We start from the raw sequence: 25,253 nt of genomic DNA, 5'->3' as shown, positions 1-25,253 counted from the left end.
AACCTGCACTGTTAGTGGTCCTTGAGGACTGGAGTTGGGGATCACTGATCTATATGATATGCCGTTTCTGTTCTCTAGACATTGTAATAAGTACAATGTAGGAGCCTTATAATACAGTATCTAATTACACAGGACATGTTGGCAGTACAGAGTTGGTGAAGGACTTTCGCAATCAAGTCAACTAAAGTATACAAAGTATGAAATGCCTTTTACAAACGTAAGAATCCAAAGAGTACATTATTTTTCATTGTCATTACGACAAAGGGGCAGATTAATCAAGATCCAATGCGGGGCATCACATCCCTATCCAATGCTAACTGCCATACACTATGCCAGATCAGAGTGGGATTCTCTGCGATGGTACTTTATGGAACCCAGCGAACGTGTCTCTAAGTCTCCTAATATACCACTTGGGTTTTAAGCTCTTTGGGGTAAGATCTCCCTTGACCTTATGTTGTCATTTACTTGCTACTTTTATCCCCATTGTTTGTACTGTATTTTCCCTGCAGTGTAATTTTGTAAATCCCTGTGGGCGCCATATAAATTAATATATACATACACGTATAAAGCCATCAAAGTTTTCTAAGTGGTAGATTTATTACCATAATACAAGATACTATCAAAAGTACGTCTATAAAGTTATGCATGATGGAACTGTTCCCTATTATTATTATTACCATTATTATTGATACAAACTATTTTTATAGCACCAACTATAAACACAGCCCTTTGCTATAGGAGCATGCAGACAATGTAAGATTTCAATTAAGAGCATTCGAGAGATAATCATGGCACAAATGAATTGCAATCCAATGGATGACATGATGACAGTGAATATTGTGTGTTCTTGGGAGTATTTAAAGAACAGAAATTACAGTAAAGAAAAGAAACACGAGTGCAGTACCCCATTGTAACCCCTCCCCAGGCCCAGTACCCCCTACATGCCCTGTACATCCTGTTAGCCCCCTTCACAGGCCCAGTACCCCCTACACCCCCCTCCCCAGGCCCATTATCCCCTACATGCCCAGTCCCCCCTCCACAGGCCCAGTACCCCAAACCTACCTCCTCCTCAGGTCAGGTACCCCATTACTTCCTCCCACCCTCCCCCCATACCCATTACCTCTTTAAATTCTCCCTCCCCCTTCTCCCCCCCAGCCCTGCTTCATATGTTTGTCCTTGGCCCAAATATTTCTGCTGGCGGCCCTGCTTCTATGCAACCCTGAACTTCCATCCTAACAAAAGTACAGATGTGACTGGAACTCCAGAGAGAACACAAAAGTGACAAAGTCATATTGAGCTGAAATCCACTTTCTAACCCATTTCAGAAAAACTTTCCCTGGGATTGCAGTGAATATAATTTTTTCTAAAATAAAAATATTAGCATATATATTACATAGCCTGGAATTAGGTTACAATGATGGTCATATATATTAAATATATATATATATATATATATATATATATATATATATATATATATATATATACACACACACAGTGGTTGACAAATCACCAAAAAATCTACTCGCCACACAAAAAAATCTACTCGCCACCTAGTACCAAACGAGGGCTGCTTGGGCCAGTATTTACTCGCCCGGGGGTTAAATCCACTCGCCCGGGGCGAGCAAATGTATAGGTTTGTCGAACACTGTATATATATATATATATATATATATATATATATACATATATATATATATATATATATATAAATATATATATATATATACACATGAAGGTCAGTCAGCACACTGTAGTAGAAAAGGTTGTAATAGCAGATGCTAGTCCCATAGAGAATAAGTATGATACGAACCAATCCAAAGACCAGTAAAGAGACAGCAGACCGCACGGGGTTAATCCAAAAATCTATATTCACAACATGAAATACACGTAAGCTTACGTGTATTTCATGTTGTGAATATAGATTTTTGGATTAACCCCGTGCGGTCTGCTGTCTCTTTACTGGTCTTTGGATTGGTTCGTATCATATATATATATATATATATATATATATATATATATATATATACAAATACAACTGTATGCTCATCTGCATGTCTTAGGCAGGTCTGCAACCCCACCTTTCACCATTATCACCCAGCATACAGCACTTCCACTGCAGCAGGGGATTCTGGGAAATGACATGCAAATGAGCACACAGTGTCACTTTTTGCCTCAATAACCATTTTTAACATGGTTCCCTATAGGCTTAAGCTTGCTGCATGGTCACAGCTTTGAGCACAGCCAGGGTTAAGGTGCATACCCAGAAAACCACCCACAGACAGTTTTTTTTTTCACCCTCCCGAGAGGGTTGGGGGGTACCCTCCCCTCTCGTTCATCAGATCCCAATCCATTTCAGTGGTTCGGGTGCATGCCCTTGGACTGTCCAACCGAAGTCAGAGCCGCCCTCGGAACGGTTTCCCTGAAGATTTCAGCCCGAAAGCTTAGGTCTCCAGGAACATTGATGCCTTCCTCCGTTAGGATTCAGGACATCCGTCTCTTCCTCCCTCTGGCCCGAGGCCCGCAAGGGAGTTCGCGTCATCTCCCCTCTTTCGAGGGTTGTGCGGGTGCACCCCAGTCCCGAAGGGCTGGTTGTTCGAATGCCATCCCCCCTTAGCCCGAAGGCTCAGGGATTCTGTGGTCCGGGCCTGGACACCACCTCTCAACGAGCTAGAGGGCCAAATGCTTGCCACAGACCTTTCCTACTGAAGCCCCAGATAGGATGGTACTGCATTTGGTCATAGCTGTGCAGGCCGAGAGGAGCATTACCCACACCTCTGTTTTGACCTTAATGGGTCTCATCAGTGTGGTGTTGATTAACTGGGTATGCAAAGAAGCTATGGGATAGGCTATACCATAATACTGAGTTAAGTTATGGTGAGTAAAAAAGTGACAAAAACCCTCTGTGGGTGGTTTTCTGGGTATGCACCTTAACCCTGGCTGTGCTCAAAGCTGTGACCATGCAGCAAGCTTAAGCCTATAGGGAACCATGTTAAAAATGGTTTTTGAAGCAGAAAGTGGCACTGAGTGCTCATTTGCATGTCATTTCCCAGAATCCCTTGCTGCATGCTGGGTGATAATGGTGAAAGGTGGGGTTGCAGACCTGCCTAAGACATGCAGATGAGCATACAGTTGTATTTGCATATTTGCTTTCCTGTGGAGGGTTTTTGTCACTTTTTTTACTCACCATAACTTAACTCAGTATTATGGTACACACACAGACACACACAGACACACACAGACACACACAGACACACACAGACACACACAGACACACACAGACACACACAGACACACACAGACACACACAGACACACACACCCCCACACCCCCACACCCCTTAACAGTCTCACGTTTACAGACTGAAAGGGTTAATTAAAAAATGTCTTAATTCACAGACTGCTTATCACTTGCAATATTAAGTATTAATTATGGCTGACACCCAGACATTATGTGATACTCAGATGCAAGCCCAGTACAATATAAATCATGTTAAGATAAAGAGAGTGTTGTTGCAGACATGGTATGAGACTAGTAAACCATGTCTGATGTGTAATCCCAAAGGGTTTACTTTCTGTTTCCCTGTCTAAGCTGCCTTGCATATGTTACCATTTCTAAGACTCTAAATACAGTCTTAGATTTTCCCTCTTTTTCCTGTAAATTTTGCTTCTTTTAATGTTAATTTGCAGTTGACATTTAACCTTGTTCTATCTACACCCATATTTAAAAACAATGACTGATTAAGTATCTTATTCTACGATGAGGCCTCTATTTCCCCAATAATAAGAGACAGTTTCACGTTCCTAATTAGTTATGTATTTCCTGCAGTATTTCTATTTTTTGTTAATAGCACAATGAACGACAGAGAATATAAATAAGGTATTCTGTGCAGACACTAGCTTTATAAAGACAAATTACTTTGTCTTCAATTACTGTGAAAAATAATGTGCTGCCAGCAGTATTGATTAATAGTTATTATAACAATTACAAGTATAATTAAGAATGATTTCTAGTAATATTAATAGTAGGAATGACCGCTTTGCAACTAGTTTTCCCTCAAGCCAAACACACATTCTATCTCGCTAATTGTAATCCCTTTGGACACTTGCTCTTAATGGTCTGAGCAGTTAAGCCAGTTAGCAGGACAAGAATCTTACACATTTGTAGTAATCTAATATTGGAGCAGTTAATAGCAATTTATCCTAATCAAGAGGTGTTTATTTAATAGTATTTCACTTTGGACCACAGACTGCAACATGTTTGTATCACATTTAAAATCTCCCGAATACCGCTACAATCAGCAATGAAAGGCATTACACTTTATGTAACACATGAATACATTCTACATACACTGCTCATGTGCATACGTATATAGCACACTGACGGTTTGACCTGGATTCGACAGTAATGTGTTATTTTACACAAGTTTCACTTTAAAACTCTGGTGTTTTTATATGCTTAATAACTACATTATAGCAAGTACTCTCTCCTGTCTGCTGATAACCCACCAAGAGCAGTGGCTCAACCCGCATCATCTACTGTACATAACCTCCAACTGTACTTAATTAACAAGTACACACAGTGGCAGATTTAAAAATCCACCGCCTTAGAACTTATCTTGGGGCCACCACCACCTACTCCTTTGTGCCACCCTCCTTCAGCGTCGCGGCTTCAAATAAAACTGTGACATCACATGATGCCGAGTTTCCATGACAACATGATGTCACATTGCCATGGCATGTGACGTTGCAGCATCATTTGACACTGCGACGCTGAAGGAGGGTGGCACGAAGAATGTGAGAATTTTACAGATGTCCCACGCTCTCCCGTGGCAATCAGTGGGGAAAAGAGAGGGGGCCTTTGTATATGTTCTAGGACATTTGGTCACGACCAAAACACCTCCATGATATTTCGCCCGCTCCCGTGCCTGCCCACTCTTGCTCCCAACCGCCTGCTCCCAAAAGCCAGGTCTGATAAGTGCAGGTTTAAATGTCCAGCATGGGACCACTACACTGCCAAGACATGTCGCTCCATCTTTAAATGTCCCGCGGCACTATAGTAGTCCTGCATAAGTAGGATAGCTGTATATACAACACAAGTGTAATTATATAGTAATCTAAGTCCAATTGGGTACATGATAGATAGATAAAGATAGCTCAAGAAAGTGCTTAAATACATACAGCTGAACCCCGTTATAACACAGTGCTCGAGGTCCACGTAATGAGACCGTGTTATAACCGGTATCGCAAAATGGCTGTCGCAATCAGGAAGAGGGGTTCCACAAGGACTTACCCAGCATCTGCAGCTCTCTCCTCTCCCTGATATACACAAGCGCCCACGGAGGACTCTCCCTGCATCTGACTTCTGCTCCTGTCTGGTTTCATACGCTCGTTTTTACTGGTCCTGCTATAAGTAGGGTTTTGGGTTTTAACCCCTTGATGACAAACTGCAGCAGACTCCTTTGTTTTATTAAATAGTTTTATTTTTCAGCTTCTGTGTTATATGTTTTAGTCTTTGTATACACTATGATATTTTGTTCTGTTTCTATTCACATGTCACGGACCACTTGATTGGAGAATCCACAGTCATTGGACTTTTGGACTCTATCTCCCCTTCCCTTATTTTGGACTCATTGAACATTTTAAACCCTGCGGGCGCTGGTTTGTATTTGTACCTCTCTCCTCTCCCTGCTTCACCAGGCTGCGTGTCGGCGCTTACGTGCAGAGGAGGGACACGTGACCCTTCTCTGACCAATGACAGCCACACAGTGAATACATTTTATATAATACACATGTGGGAATTGAAGCTATGATCTTTCATATGCTAGTGCAATTCTCTAGCTGCTACACCACAGGGTGGGTGTGATGAATCAGAATATATAAACAAACTTAACATCTACTGCACAGTGCAGTCCATCATGTATGTGTTTCCGCATGTGTCCGTTAGCAATAAAGCATTGAATGTTATATAAAAAAAAACAAAAAAAAAACATTGGAGATGTTTTTAAATCGGGAGCCACGCTCAGACCGCTTTATAAGTGGATCCGCGTTGTAATGGATCACGCTATAACGGGTTGAGCTGTACTATCTAATTTGTTAATTAATGCACATTAGATGTAAAAATACAAGAGATATCAGATTACAATTGGTACTACATAAGTAAAATAGCTGTACGCACTGTACAGCACAAATGTCAAAATATAGAAATTAAACTCCAATTAAGTACATGAACAATACATATAGATTAATTTAGCGATAGCCCAAGAATGAGATATCCAAATGTTCTACACATAGTTATATAATATAAAATACAGTACTATCATATTAAAAACATAATCATTAAAAAATGTGTTATATGTCATGTTTAATCCCCTATTCCATGTTGGTCTAGCTTATCTTGCACATGTATATTGTCATGGAGCAGAAATATCCATGTCTGCCTTCTCTGTTTCAGCCCCCCTTCCCTTGGCAGTTCTGCCTGCTATCTGTATTTGGATGTTACTTTCCTTACAGTTTTACTCCCAGTGCAGATGGAATGGATACATTATGTAGCCCTTTTTCCTTCCAGTCTGTCACACCCCTGGTTGCTCTGGCAACATCTCCAGTCCTCCAGTTAATGGGCTTTCCCATTTCCCCCCCCTATCCTTGCTGACAGTTAGTGCATTCTCACTTCACTTTTAGTGTGACCCTTGCCCCTCACTTCCTTTTCCACCTAAGATCACAGTGAGTACAGACCTGTCTGCATCCACCCCTGGTAAGGCCTTTCTGTCTTACCGTAATCTAACCTCATAGAAGCATTCCACATAGAGAAGCACTCTCTGCCTACACTACACCTACAAGTTCCTGTTGTTTTCTACTTCTGCAATAAAGTTAAGAAAGATATTAAGGACTTGTCATGCTTTGGAAGAAGGAAGACATGAGTTAAAGCTAACTGAAGCTATTCATACCTCAATACGTGACCCTAGCTTCAGAATATATATAATGGTCATTATAATGGCAAGATAGGGCTAATGCCGGCCTGGAGTAAGTGCTTAAAAAATTAAAAATAGGCATTGGCCTATAGCCAGGTCTTGATCAATATCGAAACTTGATGGCTGGCACCAAAAATGACAACATTTGGGATATTTAGTCATTTTGGTGCTGGATCCGATATTTGTATTGGATGCGGTACAGCGTTGATGACTTGCACCATAAAAATAACGGATTTCTTTTTTTTGCCTATAATACTGTATATTTGGTTATCAGAGTTTGATGACTAAGCTATTGATAGAAAGAGGTTCAAAGTCAAACATTTTTCTTAGCCCCACTATACGTAATAATTATTAAAATTAGGTTTTTATGTAATATATTATAAAGCAAATCTTTACTTTATTTAATATATTTCAAGATAGACTACTTTATATTTTAACTGTATGTTATTTCTATCTTTACTGGGCGTGCCAGTGGTCATTCCAAGTAATGATGTGCAGGTGCCTTTTTTTTATGTTAAAGTTCTTTTGCATTTTACTGTCTTTTAGTAAGATAAATGATAAAGCAGCAAGAGAAAACTGTGCTATAAAATTTGAGAATGATGATGTAGTTTGCAAAAATGGGACATTCTAAAAATAAACATGTCTTACAAATCTCAGACATTGAAATGAAAATTACCGCAGCCCCAGGAAAGCTGTCAGATGCACACAGAATATGTTTACACATTATAGCAAAGGATATGGTGCTACACAACACAGTTCTTGTTCTGTAGTCTTGTTCAAGGTAGAAGCTACCACTCTATAGAACAAGTATGATTAAATAATAAAGCCCCAGAAATGCAATGCAAAGCCCCCTAAAAACAAATTCTAAGCTTATCTGAACCAGCAGCTTATCAGTGGTTCTCCAACCTGGTTCCCTAGATACAGTATTTGTAGCTTGTTTGTGCTGGTTTTGACACCTATCCAGCGATCGGAACTGGGATGTCCCCAGAGGTCAGAAGACCACAGTTCAGCTCTGGGGCACCTCCTGGTTGAGGCAAGCTGATAGATTTTTTTTTTTTTTAAAGCAGGTGGTAATGCTGCTTTAACTACTCAGAATATAATGTGCAATTAGGAAAAATTGTCAGACTGTTTGTATTCTGAGTGAATATCACTTGAATATACCTGTCAGATGTGTGTCTCTACAATGTTGACTTAAAGGAGCAGTGCTTGCAGCTATGCTTTAAAAAAAAAAATGTTTAAACAAGTTTGAAGCAAGGGGTATCCAGAGCTGAACCACGTTCATTTCACCTCTGGAGACCACCAGACTCACACCAGAGCTCAAAAAAGCTGTTAGATTGCAATAGGAATGCCGTGTTGGTTTCATGTATGTTTCACAAATACTTTACTGGGCTCCTAGATTCAATAACAGGAAAAGCAGAGAACACCCATGAGATTCATAAGTAGGGCAAAAAAAAAAAAGTGTACCCTGGGGCTCACTCTGACATTATTAGGATTCTTTTTAATTTTGATATTAAGGACTGAAATAATGGGGACTGCTGTATTTCATCAGGAAAATCCAGTGCGTGCTACAAAACTCTAGTTGCTCTTAGGACTGCAAAGCTTTTAATATTGATTTTTTTCCCTGTCTAAAATGATGGTCTGGTTGCTCATCTTCCCTTGGGTATTGAAGGAAGCCAAGAACACAGAAATAAAGCTTGATGGAAATGAGGTACTATAAGTCCTTCTTCTGTAAAGAATTGTTGGTCTGTCAGCCCACCTACTTTGGAAATGATACTCTCCTAGTCTGACATCTATGTCATATTGCAGTCAGGAAGGAATTTATTCCCCCCCCCCCCCCTTATGAGACAGCATTGGATAATATTTCACTAGGGTTTATTTCTTGTTATTTATTTATTTATTTTTTGCCTTCCTCTGGATCAAAATACAAATATAGGATAAGTGTCTGTCGTCTAAATTTAACATAGGTTGAACTTGATGAGCATATGTCTTTTTTCAAACTCATCTACCATGTAACTGATAAAAAAATATATTTGTATACTGTACAGTATTGCCACATTTTTGTCTTCACTCCAAAATAAAAACAGAAAGCTAAATGTTCTGTCATTTAAAGCAGCAATCCTACCTGGGACCTAATTTGCTCTCCCTGGAGACAATCTGCTCTATTTTTATCTCCATGGACCCCCTGGTTACCTAAATAATTAACATGGTAGTTGCTGGTGCCCCCTATGGGAAACAAATAAGATGCTTAAAATCTTGCAGCCAATAGGAAGCTGCCATATCGGTTGGTGCTTCCTATTGGTCATGTCTCCTAAATGATGGAGCACCGCAAAATGAAAAGAGAGAAGCAGGAGTAATTCCGCTCAGAGGACCTGGTAAAAAAGAATGGCATTATAAATTAGGACTTGCTGACGCCTGTTACCTGGACGTGATGGGCAAGCTTTTCATACTTTGCCAAATGATGTAACTAAAAGCCCAATTTAAATGAAATATTAGAAAGAGTTGCAGGATTGCACAGTTTTATGCAGCATGATGTAAGTAATACATGGTTCATTTTGATGAGATGTTGGGTTTTAGTGTGTTAAGATGTGCACTGATCCTGTGTTTTCTGTTTTTAGCTTTTTCATTCGCTCTTCAATCTCATTCTAATAAAACTCATAATATTGCAAGTACTACAGATGCAGCAACGAGCATCCGAACACTTGCCTTTGAAAATCTGGGGCAATCTCCCAGTAATGCTGCAACATTTCTGTGACATTTCTGCAAACAGACTAATGGCCCATCGAATTAACACAGCGGGGGTCCCTGGCAGTCTCATTCAGACTGAATGCACTGACGAAGTACCAGCCTGTCCCGTTGCTATTCCCACTACTATTGTGGAGACTCAGGCTTCCTGGCCTACAGCAGGTGAGCTAACAGCACCGGTATACACGTAGCATGCAGATCTCCCCTAAGGGGGGGGGGGGGGGAGAAGAAGGGTGTTACAGTAGTATCCAAACATCTAATGTATGTAGTCAGCAGATGCCAAGGGAACCCTGTTCGCTACAAATCTCACTGATCCACATAAAAGGCCATGTTTACTAGGCAGAAAAAATGCTGTCCTGCGCTCCGGTATGGTAAACGCACCCGTAGGTGTCAAAGCAGTCACTAGTGGATAGGGAAGGAGGGTGCAGTAAAGGCCCTCTAGGAAGATCTGGGCTGGAAGGGAAACTCCTTACCTATTGAAGCTCACTGATCTGGGTCCTGCTCTCCTCTGCTCTCCGATATCCCGCGTGCAGCCTTTTAAGCAGTCGAATGGAAAGAAAGAAGATCCGGCGCCACAGCAAGTGACAAGCATCCAGGCCACTTCTGGGTAAGTTGAAAAAACTTTATTGGCACATTACACACACAAGGCTACACCACGATCTCCCCCTCAACGTGTTTCACGCTATAGAGAAGCGCTTCGTCTTGGAGTGGGGAGACGTGGTCTGAGCCTGCACATTTAAAATAAAAAAGCCAGCGAAAAACAGAATAATTGATTTAACACCTATTTTAAATGTGAAGGCACAGACCACGTCTCCCCATTCCAAGACGAAGCGGTGCTCTATAGCGCGAAACACGTTGAAGGGGAAATCGTGGTGTAGCCTTGTGTGTGTAATGTGCCAATAAAGTTTTTCAACTCGCCCGGAAGTGGCCTAGATGCTTGTCACTTGCTGTGGCGCCGGATCTTCTTTCTTTCCATGTTTACTAGGCGTTAAGTTTCCAGAAGACACTATCGCCCAGAAAGTATTTTATGGAATAGCACAAAGTAGGGGCCTATTCCACACTGACTTCAATGGGTAATTTCGGCTGAAAATTGTGTGATTGGCTGCTTTGGCGAACATAGAATAACTCCTTAGTAAAAATAGGTCTTAGTTCTTCCATTAGAAGTTTTAGCAAGAAACAGATGTAGAAAACTAAGGGCTTTAGTCAATAATCTGAGATAATCGCAAGAAAACAGACGGACTTGAAGGGTAGTTCTCGCGAATCTGGCTGTAATTGGCAGTATGGCCGACTAATGAGTAGGACCCTAATCCCAGGAATCATTCATTTACAATACGGGTTAACATGAATGGCAGATATCAAGATTCCGGTGCGATAATCTATATGGTTAGTTAATCTCCCAATGGTCATTTTCTCGCCAAGCATGCTGATCTACTACTGTATGAATACAGCATTTAAATAAATCGAAGCTGCTGGGTTATTACAGCAACTTCAGTGAACATGCATAAAGTGGGATTGTTCATTCAGCATTATTTTAGTATAAGAAATGTTTTTTTATATTTTGTACATTCTTGATCTACTGTAAATTGTTAACAATTAACTTCGGGAATTTTTCACAGGAGGCAAAATAACTTTTTCTTAATTACGTTTATCCCTATCAACAAGAGAACATTTTCTAAAATTCAGGAACACTTGGAAAGTAGGATATTAAGAACATCAGTTTTGTTATAAATAACAATAGGAACATCATCTTGAGATAAGCCCTTCGAGATTCAGATAGGAACATTTGACATTTGAAACATGAATCGCTATCGAGAAAGAGTTCACTGTATTCTTTGTCACTTTGCTCGTCAAGCGGAGTACAATTCCCAAACACAGAATGTACTGCATTTTGTTCTTAACATTTTATAATACATCATAAAATATAAGTCTCCCACTGAGGCCAGATTTTAAAGTAATATGTAACTACATCAGACACATTTGAACACATTATTTTCTTTATATGGGCAATCAAGTAAGCAATTTGTGTTTATATAACATCATAAACAAAAATGGCAAGGCTGCGTATATATGTATATATGGATGGGTGGCAATAAAGCCGATCAGCTCTGAGATAGGAGATTAAGGGAAAAGCATAATGATTCCAAGGAGTATGTTCAGATAAAATCGGATTCCCTGTCCCATTACCCTATGAAGTAGACTATAATAACTTTTTAGATAAATATATAAAAAGTTATTATAGTCTACTCTACCTCATGGGGTAATGGGACAGGAAATCTGATTTTAGCATAAGAACATACACCTTGAAACCATTATGCTTTTCCCTTAATCTCCTAGCTCAGAGTTTATCGGCTTTATTTCCATCGTCAAGTAATCTTTGCTGAGTCCATCTCGTAGCATGTTCAGTTTGATCAACAAGGAGGACAATAATTTGACCTCTGAATTTGCTTATCTGGTTTAGGAGCTGGGGGAAGGCGGGGGAAGGGGATAGAACCTTGTGAACCTGGTCTACACAACAGAGCTGTAAATTTAATCCAATTGTTTTGCTTTTCGATTCTTGTTGGATGACGCTTTGCTGATGAGGTGACGCTTGGAGTTGCATTTAAAGTAAACTATTCCTTAATACTGTAGCTTCAGAAAGTTCTGTAACAAATTCTGGAACATTTAAGAGTGATTTGTTTAGCCTGTAATGACAGAACATGCAAGGTAATGCAGATAGAAGCAATGTAGTCTCAACAGGTGCATGGTCTGACCATGTTATGGGGCCTCTATCTAAAGATGGGCAAACTTTTTGCTGACGTTCGAATCCGCTGCAAACCCTGTGTTTCTTTGCAAGTTTCCAAAGAGTTGCATCTGTTGAAGACAGTCTTATATGTCTAATCTGTGCCTGTAAATACTATGCTGTAAAACACACTACCTCCATCAATCTCCCCTGCAGTCCCCCTAAAATCTGCGTAGCAGAAATCCCATCTAAGATACTGTAGAACAGTCTTGGGTATCTCTTTGGCCCATCATTGTCATTCTACAAATGCCTCTGCTCCCTGGGTCTCAAGGTTCCACTCCTGAGTCAGACACCAAAGGCTATTTCAGGTCTGACTTTTCCTCTTTTGCTCTCACCACAAGTTTGGAAAGCGGGTCAACTATATTAGGACTGGCTATCTGGATCGCTAGTGATCTCAGCAACCAACCACCAAAGCCTCACATGCACGTGGTAGCCATCTTGTGATTCACTCTGGGAGGTAATCCCTACTGGAGTGCTTTGTTCAACTACTCTTGCTCTCCTCACTTATGCCAGGGCAGCCATCAGCCCATCTCCATGTCTGTACCAGATACTGGGAGTGGGAGAAGACCAAGCGTATAGATGGACGTCTGCAGTCGGACCGACTAAAGGAGTGCACTAAAGCGCACTACATCCAGCAGGCCACATCACTGCCTCAGTCAAGTCATCTCTGCTCTTCCGGTCCGGATTCCGCATTACCACCCCCTTCTGCTCCCTATTCTCAACAGTCAGAGCTAGATCTTAGCAGAAATTGCAATTGTAGTTAACATTTTGCAATAAAGGTGTTGGAAAAAAATAATATTGATAAATGATGCCGGATCACAGCATCTGTTTGACCAACTGTACAGTACCAATGTTACAGCAGTTGTACAGAATATACTTTGTTAAATGACCTTCTTATCATGTGACTGTACTTACCTGGATAGTATCTGGCCAATCCAGTCGCACTCCCGAACACTTGCCACAGTAATGTTGGATCTTCCTCTCTGTTCTTTTTAAACACATCATCTAACGCTGCAGTCCAGTTCAGCTCATTTAATACAATAGTAGCTGAAAAAAAATGCAGAATAATTTTCAATTTCAAATGTACAAAACAAATGTGGAATATTATCAATTGAACTTAAAATGTCACCCTGTATAGTATTAAAACAAAAATGTAAATAACTGTGAGACATGATGGTAATGATTCTGCCTCTCATCATGACATGTACGCCAACAGTATATGAGCGAGCGTGGTGATATTCTTTAAGGTAGTCATAAATTAAGATTAATGAGAAAAACAAATATGTGAAAAAGACAAGAACGAGGACATTATGAAAAGGGAAGAATAGTAGCCATTTAAAGCAGGTCTGGGAATAGTTTCCCCTACACCAAGCTCATTAGAGCAACTTAACAAGATTTTCATGTTTATGGATGTGATCACTTTCAGAAAGATCAGTTATGTGAGCATTAATATTCATGGGCTGGGTCAGTTAAACCGTGAACTTGAGTTATGATGAAATCCGTATTCTACAGCATGATCAGATGAATGCTTTGTGGTCAGTTACAAGGAAAATCAAATACATTTAAAAAAAAAAAAAGACCTACGTTAATAGTTGTCATACATTGGATATCTGTATCTGTGTTTGTAGTTTGCTGCTTAACAAATGTTATATCCCCTCAATGTAACATCGCAGCAATAAATAGCAGCAATAAATAGCGTTAACTGATTTCCTGAACATGGCGTGAGAAGCAGCAGTCCCCAAATATCAAATTCAATTAACCTTTTACAAATAACTAGAAGTGCGGTAAAGAGAGCACTTTCATTGCTATTTCCATTCCTTTCGGAGACAATTGTTTATTTACTATTACTTTTTACACTGTCATTGTTCTTTGTAAAGATAAAGACACTAATAAGTATTAGTCCAACTACAGAACAAGGAATTTCCTGCAAATACACGTAATGTGTTAATGTATCCCTTGTTCTCCACAGACAGCATTTAATAACATCCCAATACGTGTAGATATACAGACGTTGACAACAGTTTATGGTAGATAAAGCCCACTTGACCTATTGAGAGTCATCATTTCCGTTTTTCTTTCTTGTGGTAAAACACTGCCTTTGGAGCAGGTAAATCTAGCTGAAATGACAGTATTTACTCCTTTTGCCAGATCACGACAAAATTTAGCGACTTCTCCAGAATGTGTAGAAAATTACAGTGTGTATATAAATTCCTATTTGCTTCTGTGTTGGCATTCATTACACATGGAGACTTGTGGCAGATACAATAGATATCTTCAAGAAATGGCTGTACATCTTTTTAGAAAGGAAAGGTATACAGGGACATACCACTAAATAAACATGGGAAGGATGTTGATCCAGGGAGATATCTGATTGCCATTATTGGCGTCAGGAAGAAATTAAAAATATTCCCCTTATTGGATGATGTTTCACCTGGGTTTTTTGCTCTTGATCAATATAATGTATATTCTGTAAATACAGATATAGGATGAGTAGTTGTCATCTAAATTTAATATAGATTCAACTTGGTGAACCTTTTTTCAGCCTTTTTTAAACCTTATCTACTATGTAGCCTGGTTCATGAACGTGTGCGAAAAAAATGCGCATCTCTAGCAGTGAACAAGCTACTTTAGTTCCTTGAGCCTCGGGCCCCAAAAATGATATTGCAAGCTGTAAGATTCCGTTTATTACAAGACTGTATTAACCTTAATGACATACCTAATACGCTTTGGGTCCCAGCACGCCAAAAGCCCGTGTGCTGTGCCAAGTACGTCTTTATGAAAATTGTTGTTTTCCAGGAGCTAATCAGGCTAACTACTCTATCAGACCAGTCAACCTGATAGGCATGGAAGTGAAGCCCCCTACACTTATATTTCCATATATTGTTGGCTGTCATGCCCCTGTGATCGCAACAGAAGCGATCCCATAGCCAACAATCCTGGAAGTCCGATGACTCAGGTTGAAGCAACATGCCAAATATTTATTATTTGAACTGAACTGGTGGTGTGCCCCAACCTCAGGGAACCTCCTCTTCTGAATTAGCAATAGTTATTGTTGCTGAAAAATGAAACTAACAGTGAAACGTTCTCCAGCAGCCTTGTGTACACCAGGCATTTATGGGGTTTTTTCTGGTACTGTAGGCACAAACTCCAATGTCTCAGGAATTAAGGAGTTCCCAAAGTGTAGGAAAACCAAAGATCAGTTCCAGGAAACCACCAGGTTCGGGTAATGAAAACAAACAAAAGAAGAAAACTCAGAGTAGATTTCTGAGTTAATGCTGCATAAGTATTTCATTTGCAACTTTATTCCTCTTTGTCCTAAGTGTAAACTATGCAATTAGCAACTATGCCACTTATTCCATCTCTTCATATATGTGGCATGTATTTGTATAAATTGTAGCTTTGAAGGCCATTCCTGTTGTAAGACATAATGTACCTGATCATTCTCCTGAAAATGTCAGGCTACACTATGGCAAGCAGCAGATGTGTCATTAGCATTCTTTGCATTTACCAATAGCAAAAATGCTCTGTCAAACCTTCTAGTCCTTTCTCCCCCTCACCTACTTATTTCAGCAACAGAGTCCTTTAATCGATACTCCATGTCCAGTCCCCTCACCCTGACTGGTCAAAAAGTTTAGCCAAGTTTATGCCACCATTACAAATGATTACCATGCCATCTGCATGTCCATTCCTGTAATATCAAGTACACCATCACTTGGTGTCTATGCCCCAAGTGTGCCATGTTGTTACTTTGTCACTTTTTATCACTATGACTGACATACAGTAGTACACATTTAATTACAACCCAGACATATCTCTTGTATTCCTAATCTTTACACGACTAATGGAATATGTTTGTGATACTGTTTTTTACATGGCACAAAACAAGTTATGGTGAGTAAAAAAGTGACAAAAAAACCTTCACCGTACTGTGTACACCAAATTAAAATACCACTTGTGGTGCATTTGCATGTCTCAGACAGGTCTGCAACCCTGTCGTTTCCCATTATCTCTTAGCATGCAATGCTTCCACCTCAGCCAGGGATTCTGGGTAATGGCATGCAAATGAGCACTCACAATGTGTCAGACCTGTCTGAGACATGCAAATGTACCCACAAGTGGTATTTTTATTTGCTGTTTTACATGGCAAACATTTCCTTCTCTATTCTAAGTAAAGAAAATAAAATAAATAAGACTAATAAATACTAATGTTGCATGTATTTACCCAGCTGCTCATCCTTTATTCCTCAAAATCACCTTATGGGTACCCCATGCACCTATTTCTTATTCATCTAACCACTTCAGGAAACTTGAAAGCCCAGAGCTTTTATAACAATTAGACTTAGACATAGCTCATGCAATTACAACTAAGAGAAGACAATGCCTCAAGGTTACGGTAGGTGAACTATTTGATGGTTAACCTACTTTGAGAACTCAGACAGAAAGTGCTGGAACATTTATGGTCCTGGTATATTCTTCCTAAAAAACTAAACATGTAATCGCTAATTCAAGGAACACAGATATTGTGGGACAAATTTACATTATGAAGCATCGTACTCCTAACATTTTGTATAGTTTGCAAGAAAAAATATTGTGATCTTAAGAATAGGCTGAGACTAAAGGCTGGACAGAAGTATTATTTGACTACAAACAACCAGATATTTAATGTGTTGATCACCAAATGTACATAATACAGTAGTTTAATCACATAAAAGCAAACATGCTTCGTCCTTCAAAGAGATAGATTCTGCCAAGGGCAACATTTCAACACTGTATTTTTCAATATATCTTTAAATGTTAAATTCAATAGTAGCCCACAAAGAAACGTGACTTTCAGCTTTTTAACAAACAAAGCAAGAAGTAATTCCCTTGACTTTGTTTTTTTTGTCCTTGTTTTACTTTTGGAATCAGTACAGTGTTAGTTGTTGCACGTATACAACAATATTCTCTCATGTTGTTATGAAGAAGTGGCCTTGGTTTAAAGAGCCTCCCTCACTTCTGCAGCACCTTTATTGTTAGTGTTAGTTTGTAGAACAAGAGGGAATACAAGTATGTTCATCCGTTTCTGCTAATTCTGTTGCTCCTACCCTTGAATTTCTCACTCTTCTTTATGGCACGGGTTTTGGAAACCTTGACAAGTATTAGATTCAATTTTTCCCTGCAATCAATAAAGTGCTATGCAACTCTCTTTAAAAAGAAATATATATGGGGGGAAAAATAAAAGAAGAACTGGAAGAATATGCTTTGATGATTTATTAAATGTGCAGACCATGGCCTGTATGGAATGCAGTGTATAACTTCACTTGAAGAGCCTGGGAGCTATTTGCTAGCTCTGAAAAGATGTTGACAACTGTTCCTTAATGAAGCCATGCATGCACTGTTGGGAATAAACAAGGAACATCATACGTTTATTAAGCTTCGTTTATATATATTTTTTCATGATGGAAATTGGGACACAATTGAAAAGCATTGTCTTAGTTGCTACATTGCATTGTGCAAACGTCTACTATTCTTTTTAGACATAAGACCATTTATAGATTTATTTGACTGATTGAAAGAGCCCGTGATATAGTCACGGGTGCCTTCAGAAGGGTACATTTTTGGTGCACATCACACTAACAATTTTTTATTTTATTTAGTGGAATATATACAGTGAAAAATCAAGGTGAAACCTAAATCTAAAGTGATAATAAAATATTAATAAAATAGACACGCAGTGCTATCTGCTGTTGACAACCACTTGTATGTACACTCTGGTAATAGTGACTTTACAACAATGTGAGATGTGCTAGATACATAATAACACCACTGATATTGTCCTCCTGCTGTATACAATATAGTTAATTGTACCACTCACAAATACTAGTTGAAGTCACTCATACAATAACATCATAAAGCCAGTCCTATGCATGTACCAATAGATAATTAGGTTAGCGCAATCAAATGATCATAACCAAAGGCAGCAAACCACAGAGTGCAGGGTCACACACAGAATAGCCAGCATGCAGCATGAAGTGAAATTGGAGGATGCACTTTAACGCGGTGGGAGTCCCTCAGCTGTTAGGCTATCATATGAACGCTGTTTGCTATCAAACAGCACAGCTCCAACATCGCTGTCAACTTGTACTGGGGGTCCCTATATCTAATGATATAACATGTGCATAATAAGTAACCAGTTTACATTCTCCTCGCCCATACAGGGACTAAATCCAATGTCATTGTGGCAGGACGGCCTGTAGCCGAGGTCAGGGAACAGTCCACACGTATAGTTTCAGGATAAATAAAAACATTCAGTGGCTTTATTTCTCCACAGTAACATAACATGCGGGTACACTGTCCCTTTAACAAAATAAATCCTGCTCCACTTTGGGAGAAAAACTGACTAATAACACAGCAGACCTATCTAGCAGGCTGGCTGGCTAAACCAGAACCAAACCATAAGGGTACTTTAAGCAGTCAGTAAACAAATGAATAATCCTTACTTTAGTTGAAGTAGTCTTTGGTGAAATCCCTCTGGCTAAGGGCTCACGCAGCAGTGTGCTTCTCTCTCTCTCTGGCAGCTACTGCCAGTCACATGATCCTTTAGCTACCTTGCTGGCTCTCAGGTGTCAGCTAAAGAGTTCTGATTTCCTAACTTCCACCTGAGTTAACCCTTATGAGTGCTGGATGAAGCACTCAGACATATGTCTCCCAGGCGTAACTGATAGGAGTTGACTTCACTCTGTCACAGTCATGTACTTAGCTTAGTAACCGATACTGCTTGGCCGCATACAGACAGCTCTGATCAGACCCCATACACTCGACCGGCTGTGGCGAAATCAGCTGCACCGCGTGTCAATGATGTCACCACGTGGTGACGTCATTGACACGCGGTGCAGCTGATTTCGCCACAGCCGGTCGAGTGTATGGGGTCTGATCAGAGCTGTCTGTATGCGGCCAAGCAGTATCGGTTACTAAGCTAAGTACATGACATTGGATTTAGTCCCTGTATGGGCGAGGAGGATGTAAATTGGTTACGTATTATGCACACATTACATCATTAGATATAGGGACCCCCAGTACAAGTTGACAGCGATGTTGGAGCTGTGCTGTTTGATAGCAAACAGCATTCATATGATAGCCTAACAGCTGAGGGCTCCCACGGCGTTAAAGTACATCCTCCCATTTCACTTCATGCTGCATGCTGGCTATTCTGTGTGTGACCCTGCACTCTATGGTTTGCTGCCTTTGGGTATGATCATCTGATTGCGCTAAACTTAATTATCTATTGATAGCCGGTCGAGTGTATGGGGTCTGAGCAGAGCTGTCTGTATGCGGCCAAGCAGTATCGGTTACTAAGCTAAGTACATGACATTGGATTTAGTCCCTGTATGGGCGAGGAGGATGTAAATTGGTTACGTATTATGCACACATTACATCATTAGATATAGGGACCCCCAGTACAAGTTGACAGCGATGTTGGAGCTGTGCTGTTTGATAGCAAACAGCATTCATATGATAGCCTAACAGCTGAGGGCTCCCACGGCGTTAAAGTGCATCCTCCCATTTCACTTCATGCTGCATGCTGGCTATTCTGTGTGTGACCCTGCACTCTATGGTTTGCTGCCTTTGGGTATGATCATCTGATTGCGCTAAACTTAATTATCTATTGATAGCCGGTCGAGTGTATGGGGTCTGAGCAGAGCTGTTTGTATGCGGCCAAGCAGTATCGGTTACTAAGCTAAGTACATGACATTGGATTTAGTCCCTGTATGGGCGAGGAGGATGTAAACTGGTTACTTATTATGCACACGTTATATCATTAGATATAGGGACCCCCAGTACAAGTTGACAGCGATGTTGGAGCTGTGCTGTTTGATAGCAAACAGCGTTCATATGATAGCCTAACAGCTGAGGGACTCCCACCGCGTTAAAGTGCATCCTCCCATTTCACTTCATGCTGCATGCTGGCTATTCTGTGTGTGACCCTGCACTCTGTGGTTTGCTGCCTTTGGTTATGATCATTTGATTGCGCTAACCTAATTATCTATTGGTACATGCATAGGACTGGCTTTATGATGTTATTGTATGAGTGACTTCAACTAGTATTTGTGAGTGGTACAATTAACTATATTGTATACAGCAGGAGGACAATATCAGTGGTGTTATTATGTATCTAGCACATCTCACATTGTTGTAAAGTCACTATTACCAGAGTGTACATACAAGTGGTTGTCAACAGCAGATAGCACTGCGTGTCTATTTTATTAATATTTTATTATCACTTTAGATTTAGGTTTCACCTTGATTTTTCACTGTATATATTCCACTAAATAAAATAAAAAATTGTTAGTGTGATGTGCACCAAAAATGTACCCTACTGAAGGCACTCGTGACTATATCACGGGCTCTTCCAATCAGTCCTAATTATGAGATTTTGTTCATTGGTTGCACTCATTTGTGTCAATCTTTAGACACTAGTCAAAGCAATAATAAAATTGTTTAAAAATAGTGAGCGGTGTGCTACGTTGTGTGTTTTAGATTTATTTGACTCATTATACAGTAACACATGGAGCAATTTACCACTGTTTTGCAGGTTTTTGCATGGGCACAGCATGTATTGTTTTTATCAGCTATTATATTCCAGTGGAGCAGAGGCAACTTATACTGTAGTTATTATTATTACATGCAAAATGATTGCTATGTGAATCTTATCATTACTTTATTGAGCTGTGCTTTGAATAAATGCTGATGCTAGTTATGCACATTTTATTTGTCTTTCCACTTTAGTAGTTGAAATTAATTGTAATATGGTATCAACAATTCAAATTTTATTTGTTACAAATGATACACCCTCACAGAAGCAAGCAACATACTAGGACATTATGAATATTGTGACAAACGGCTTACTCCGGGGCTCCGCCGTCTGTCCGGGACTGTTAGAACACGGTCTTTTAGGGTAGGTTAAATGATGAGACGTCACGTACTGTTCCTTTAAACAGGCTATGCCTGGTTTATTCAGTCCCAGGCACTGAGACTGCCACAGTTTAAACAGAAAACAAAGCCAAACAAAAAGCTGCTCGTCTGAGCGATAACTTAAACTTAGATGTCCCTGACTCAGAGTTGGAAGTGGCTTGTCCACTTCCACCAACAAAATAAGTACCTTTGCAGTCTTTAGACAAACTAACAGAATGAATGAAGCGATTTGGGAAAGAGGCTTTCTCACCCCTCTGCAGTTCAGCAGCCTTCCAGGCTCTTGGGCGGGGCCCAGAGGAAACAGGAAACAGGTCTTATATACCTGAACTCTAATCAGCATGACAGGTGACAGAAAACAGGCAGCAGACAAACTGTGGAATGGAGTGCCTGTACCACGAGGCTGCCCTGTTCAGCTTAGACAGGACAGAAACTGTTCAGTATCCTGGGAGCCCTGTATATGGAGTTTATTACCAACCCCTGGTTTCTGTCACATATCCTCCCCCCCAGCTCAGACCTCGAGGGGTGAGCGACCATGGATATTAGGGAGTGCATCCTTGACAACCCGTCGGCATTGCCATGTTTGTGCCCCGACCTGTGTTCCACAGAAAATTTAAAGGGCTGTAGGCTTAGGAACCACCTGGTCACCCTAGCGTTCTTCTCCCTATTTTGACACATCCAGGTAAGGGGTGCATGATCTGTGACCAATCGGAACTTTCTCCCCAACAGATAATACTTGAGTGTCTCTACAGCCCACTTTATTGCGAGACACTCTTTCTCGACTATGGAGTAATTTTTCTCCTGGGGATTTAGTTTCCTACTTAAATAAAGGATGGGGTGCTCCTCCCCTTGAGACTCCTGGGAGAGTACCGCCCCCAGCCCTACCTCAGATGCGTCGGTTTGGACTACGAACTCTTTGGAGAAGTCAGGTGTGACCAACACTGGTTGGGCACAGAGAGCTTCTTTCAGGCTTCTAAAGGCCTGTTCGGCTTCGGGGGACCACTTTACCATTAGCGGTCCTCTTGCTTTTGTGAGGTCGGTTAGTGGGGTTGCCTTAGTTGCAAAATTGGGAATAAACCTCCTATAGTAGCCAATTAACCCCAAAAAGGTCCTTACTTGTTTTTTTGTGACTGGCCTTGGCCAATTTTGTATCGCCTCTACTTTGAGTGTTTGTGGTTTGAGTAACCCTCTACCAATAGAATACCCCAGATACTTGGCCTCCTCCAGACCAATAGTGCATTTAGCGGGGTTAGCAGTTAGTCCAGCAGACCAAACTGCGTCGAGCACAGCTTGGACCTTTGGAAGGTGGGACTGCCAATCTTCACTATGGATTACCACATCATCCAGGTAGGCGGCAGCGTACCGAACATGTGGTTTTAAAATTTTATCCATCATTCTTTGGAATGTGGCGGGAGCTCCATGTAAGCCAAAAGGCAGCACCTTATATTGAAAGAGGCCGTCTGGGGTTGAGAAGGCTGTTTTTTCTTTTGCCCTTTCTGTGAGGGGAACCTGCCAGTACCCTTTTGTTAGGTCTAGGGTTGTGAGATATCGGGCTTTGCCCAGTCTCTCTACAAGTTCATCCACCCTGGGCATAGGATAAGTATCAAATTTTGACACCGCGTTTAGTTTCCGGTAGTCATTACAAAACCTTGTTGTACCGTCTGGCTTTGGGACTAAAACTATAGGGCTGTTCCACCCACTTTGGGATTCCTCAATTACGCCTAGTTTTAGCATTTTTTTAACCTCTAAACTTATAGCCTCTCTCTTGGCCTCTGGGATTCGGTACGGTTTAAGGTTAACTCGGACCCCCGGTTCAGAGACTATGTCATGTTTAATTACGTTAGTTTTACCTGGCTGTGTAGAGAAGATTTCTTTGTTCCTTCTCACTAAACTCTGGACCTCTCGTTTCTGATGCACGGACAGTGTTTCAGCTATGCTAACCTCTGGGTCAGTTTCTTGATTCTCTGACGGACCTGGGGGTACTAGGGTTAACAAGACCTCTCTATCTTTCCAGGGCTTGAGTAGGTTTATATGGTAAATTTGCTCAGGTTTCCTCCTACCTGGCTGCCTTACCCTATAATTTACTTCTCCCACTCTTTCCAAGACCTCATATGGCCCATGCCATTTAGCAAGGAATTTACTCTCCACGGTGGGAACCAGAACTAGTACCCTATCACCTGGAAAAAAAATTCTGACCCTAGCACCCTTATTATACGTATTCCTTTGTGCTTCTTGAGCTTTCTCCATGTGTTCCCTCACTATGGGTAGGACTGCAGCAATGCGGTCCTGCATTTGGGCAACATGCTCTATTACACTTCTGTAAGGGGTAACCTCGTGTTCCCAAGTTTCTTTGGCTATATCCAGTAAGCCCCTTGGATGTCGGCCATACAATAGTTCAAACGGGGAGAAGCCTGTGGATGACTGGGGAACTTCCCTAATGGCAAATAACAGGTATGGTAACAAACAGTCCCAGTTTTTCCCATCCTTATCGACCGCCCGGCGTAACATGCTCTTTAAGGTTTTATTGAACCTTTCCACTAAACCATCTGTTTGTGGATGATAGACTGAGGTTCTGAGATGCTTGATTTTTAGGAGTTTACATAGCTCTTTTGTTACTTGGGACATAAATGGTGTTCCCTGGTCAGATAAGATCTCTTTAGGAATTCCGACCCGGGAAAACAGAAGTACTAACTCTTTTGCTATGTTTTTAGCAGAGGTGCTACGTAGGGGAACTGCCTCCGGATATCGGGTAGCATAATCTAATATTACCAATATATGCTGATGTCCCCTAGCAGACTTTATTAGGGGTCCTACTAGATCCATAGCAATCCGGTCAAATGGTACCTCTATTATGGGAAGGGGTACCAATGGGCTGCGGTATGCTTTGAACGGGGCGGTGATCTGACATTCTGGGCATGAGGAACAATAGTTTGTAATTTCTGCCAGAACCCCAGGCCAATAAAAGCTTCGGAGAACCTTTTCTTTTGTCTTTTCCACCCCTAGGTGTCCCCCCAATGGATGACTATGTGCGAGGTGTAATACTACGTTACGGAATGTCCGTGGTACCAACAATTGTTTAGTTGTAACTGATTTTCTTTTATCAACCCGATATACTAGGTCGTTCTCTACCTCGAAGTAGGGGTAAGCAAGTGACCTATCTGGTTGGCCATGAGTACTATTCTGGTCCCGTATATTTCCCCTTGCTACCGCTAATGTGGGGTCCTCCCACTGGGCCTTCTTAAAACTCCCAGGACTGACCTCTAGGTCAGCGAGGGTCTTATCCTGTACTGGGGTGGTAAGTGCCTGATCAACATCTTGATTTGGGGTATTCCCTACCAAAGTAGTGATGGGGAAGGGAATTTCACAGCACTCCTCCTTTTCCCCTTTCTTATTTGGGCCCTCGTCAACCTCCATTTCTGAAAAAGGGAAAGGATTTGTTTCTTCTAACACTTCGTTATGGTCTGCTATTGAACTCTGGGCGCTATTCTGAGCTGGGGACCACATTTTTAGAAAATGGGGAAAGTCGGTCCCTATTAACACATCATGTGCCAGTTTGGGTACAACACCCACCTTGAAATCTAAAGAACCAAATTCTGTTTCAAAAAAAACATCAACAGTGGAATATTCATGATTATCCCCATGTATACAACAAATTGCCACTCTTTGTGAACTGTTTACCTGTTTCTTCTTAATGGGCAATAGGTATTCGGACACTAGTGTGACCATACTCCCAGAGTCAAGAAGTGCCCGAACCCTCTTACCATTAACCTTTACAAATGCCCACAGATGGTTATTCAAGGGGTCCTCTGGGCT

The 25,253-nt window shown here is 40.8% G+C and overlaps 1 protein-coding gene across 8 annotated transcripts in view; it reads right to left on the bottom strand.

The window, feature by feature from the left end:
• Positions 1-25,253, bottom strand: part of CACNA2D1 (calcium voltage-gated channel auxiliary subunit alpha2delta 1) — a 717,165-nt gene that overhangs the window by 192,890 nt on the left and 499,022 nt on the right. For all 8 annotated transcript variants that reach the window (XM_075599579.1, XM_075599575.1, XM_075599572.1 and 5 more), the window contains exon 7: positions 13,407-13,538. In XM_075599579.1, coding sequence (XP_075455694.1) covers positions 13,407-13,538 — 132 coding nt within the window. The remainder of the gene's footprint in view (positions 1-13,406; positions 13,539-25,253) is intronic.

Source organism: Ascaphus truei, chromosome 5, assembly GCF_040206685.1.
Source record: "Ascaphus truei isolate aAscTru1 chromosome 5, aAscTru1.hap1, whole genome shotgun sequence".
NCBI lineage: Eukaryota > Metazoa > Chordata > Amphibia > Anura > Ascaphidae > Ascaphus > Ascaphus truei.
This window is presented reverse-complemented; position numbering and strand designations above follow the sequence as displayed.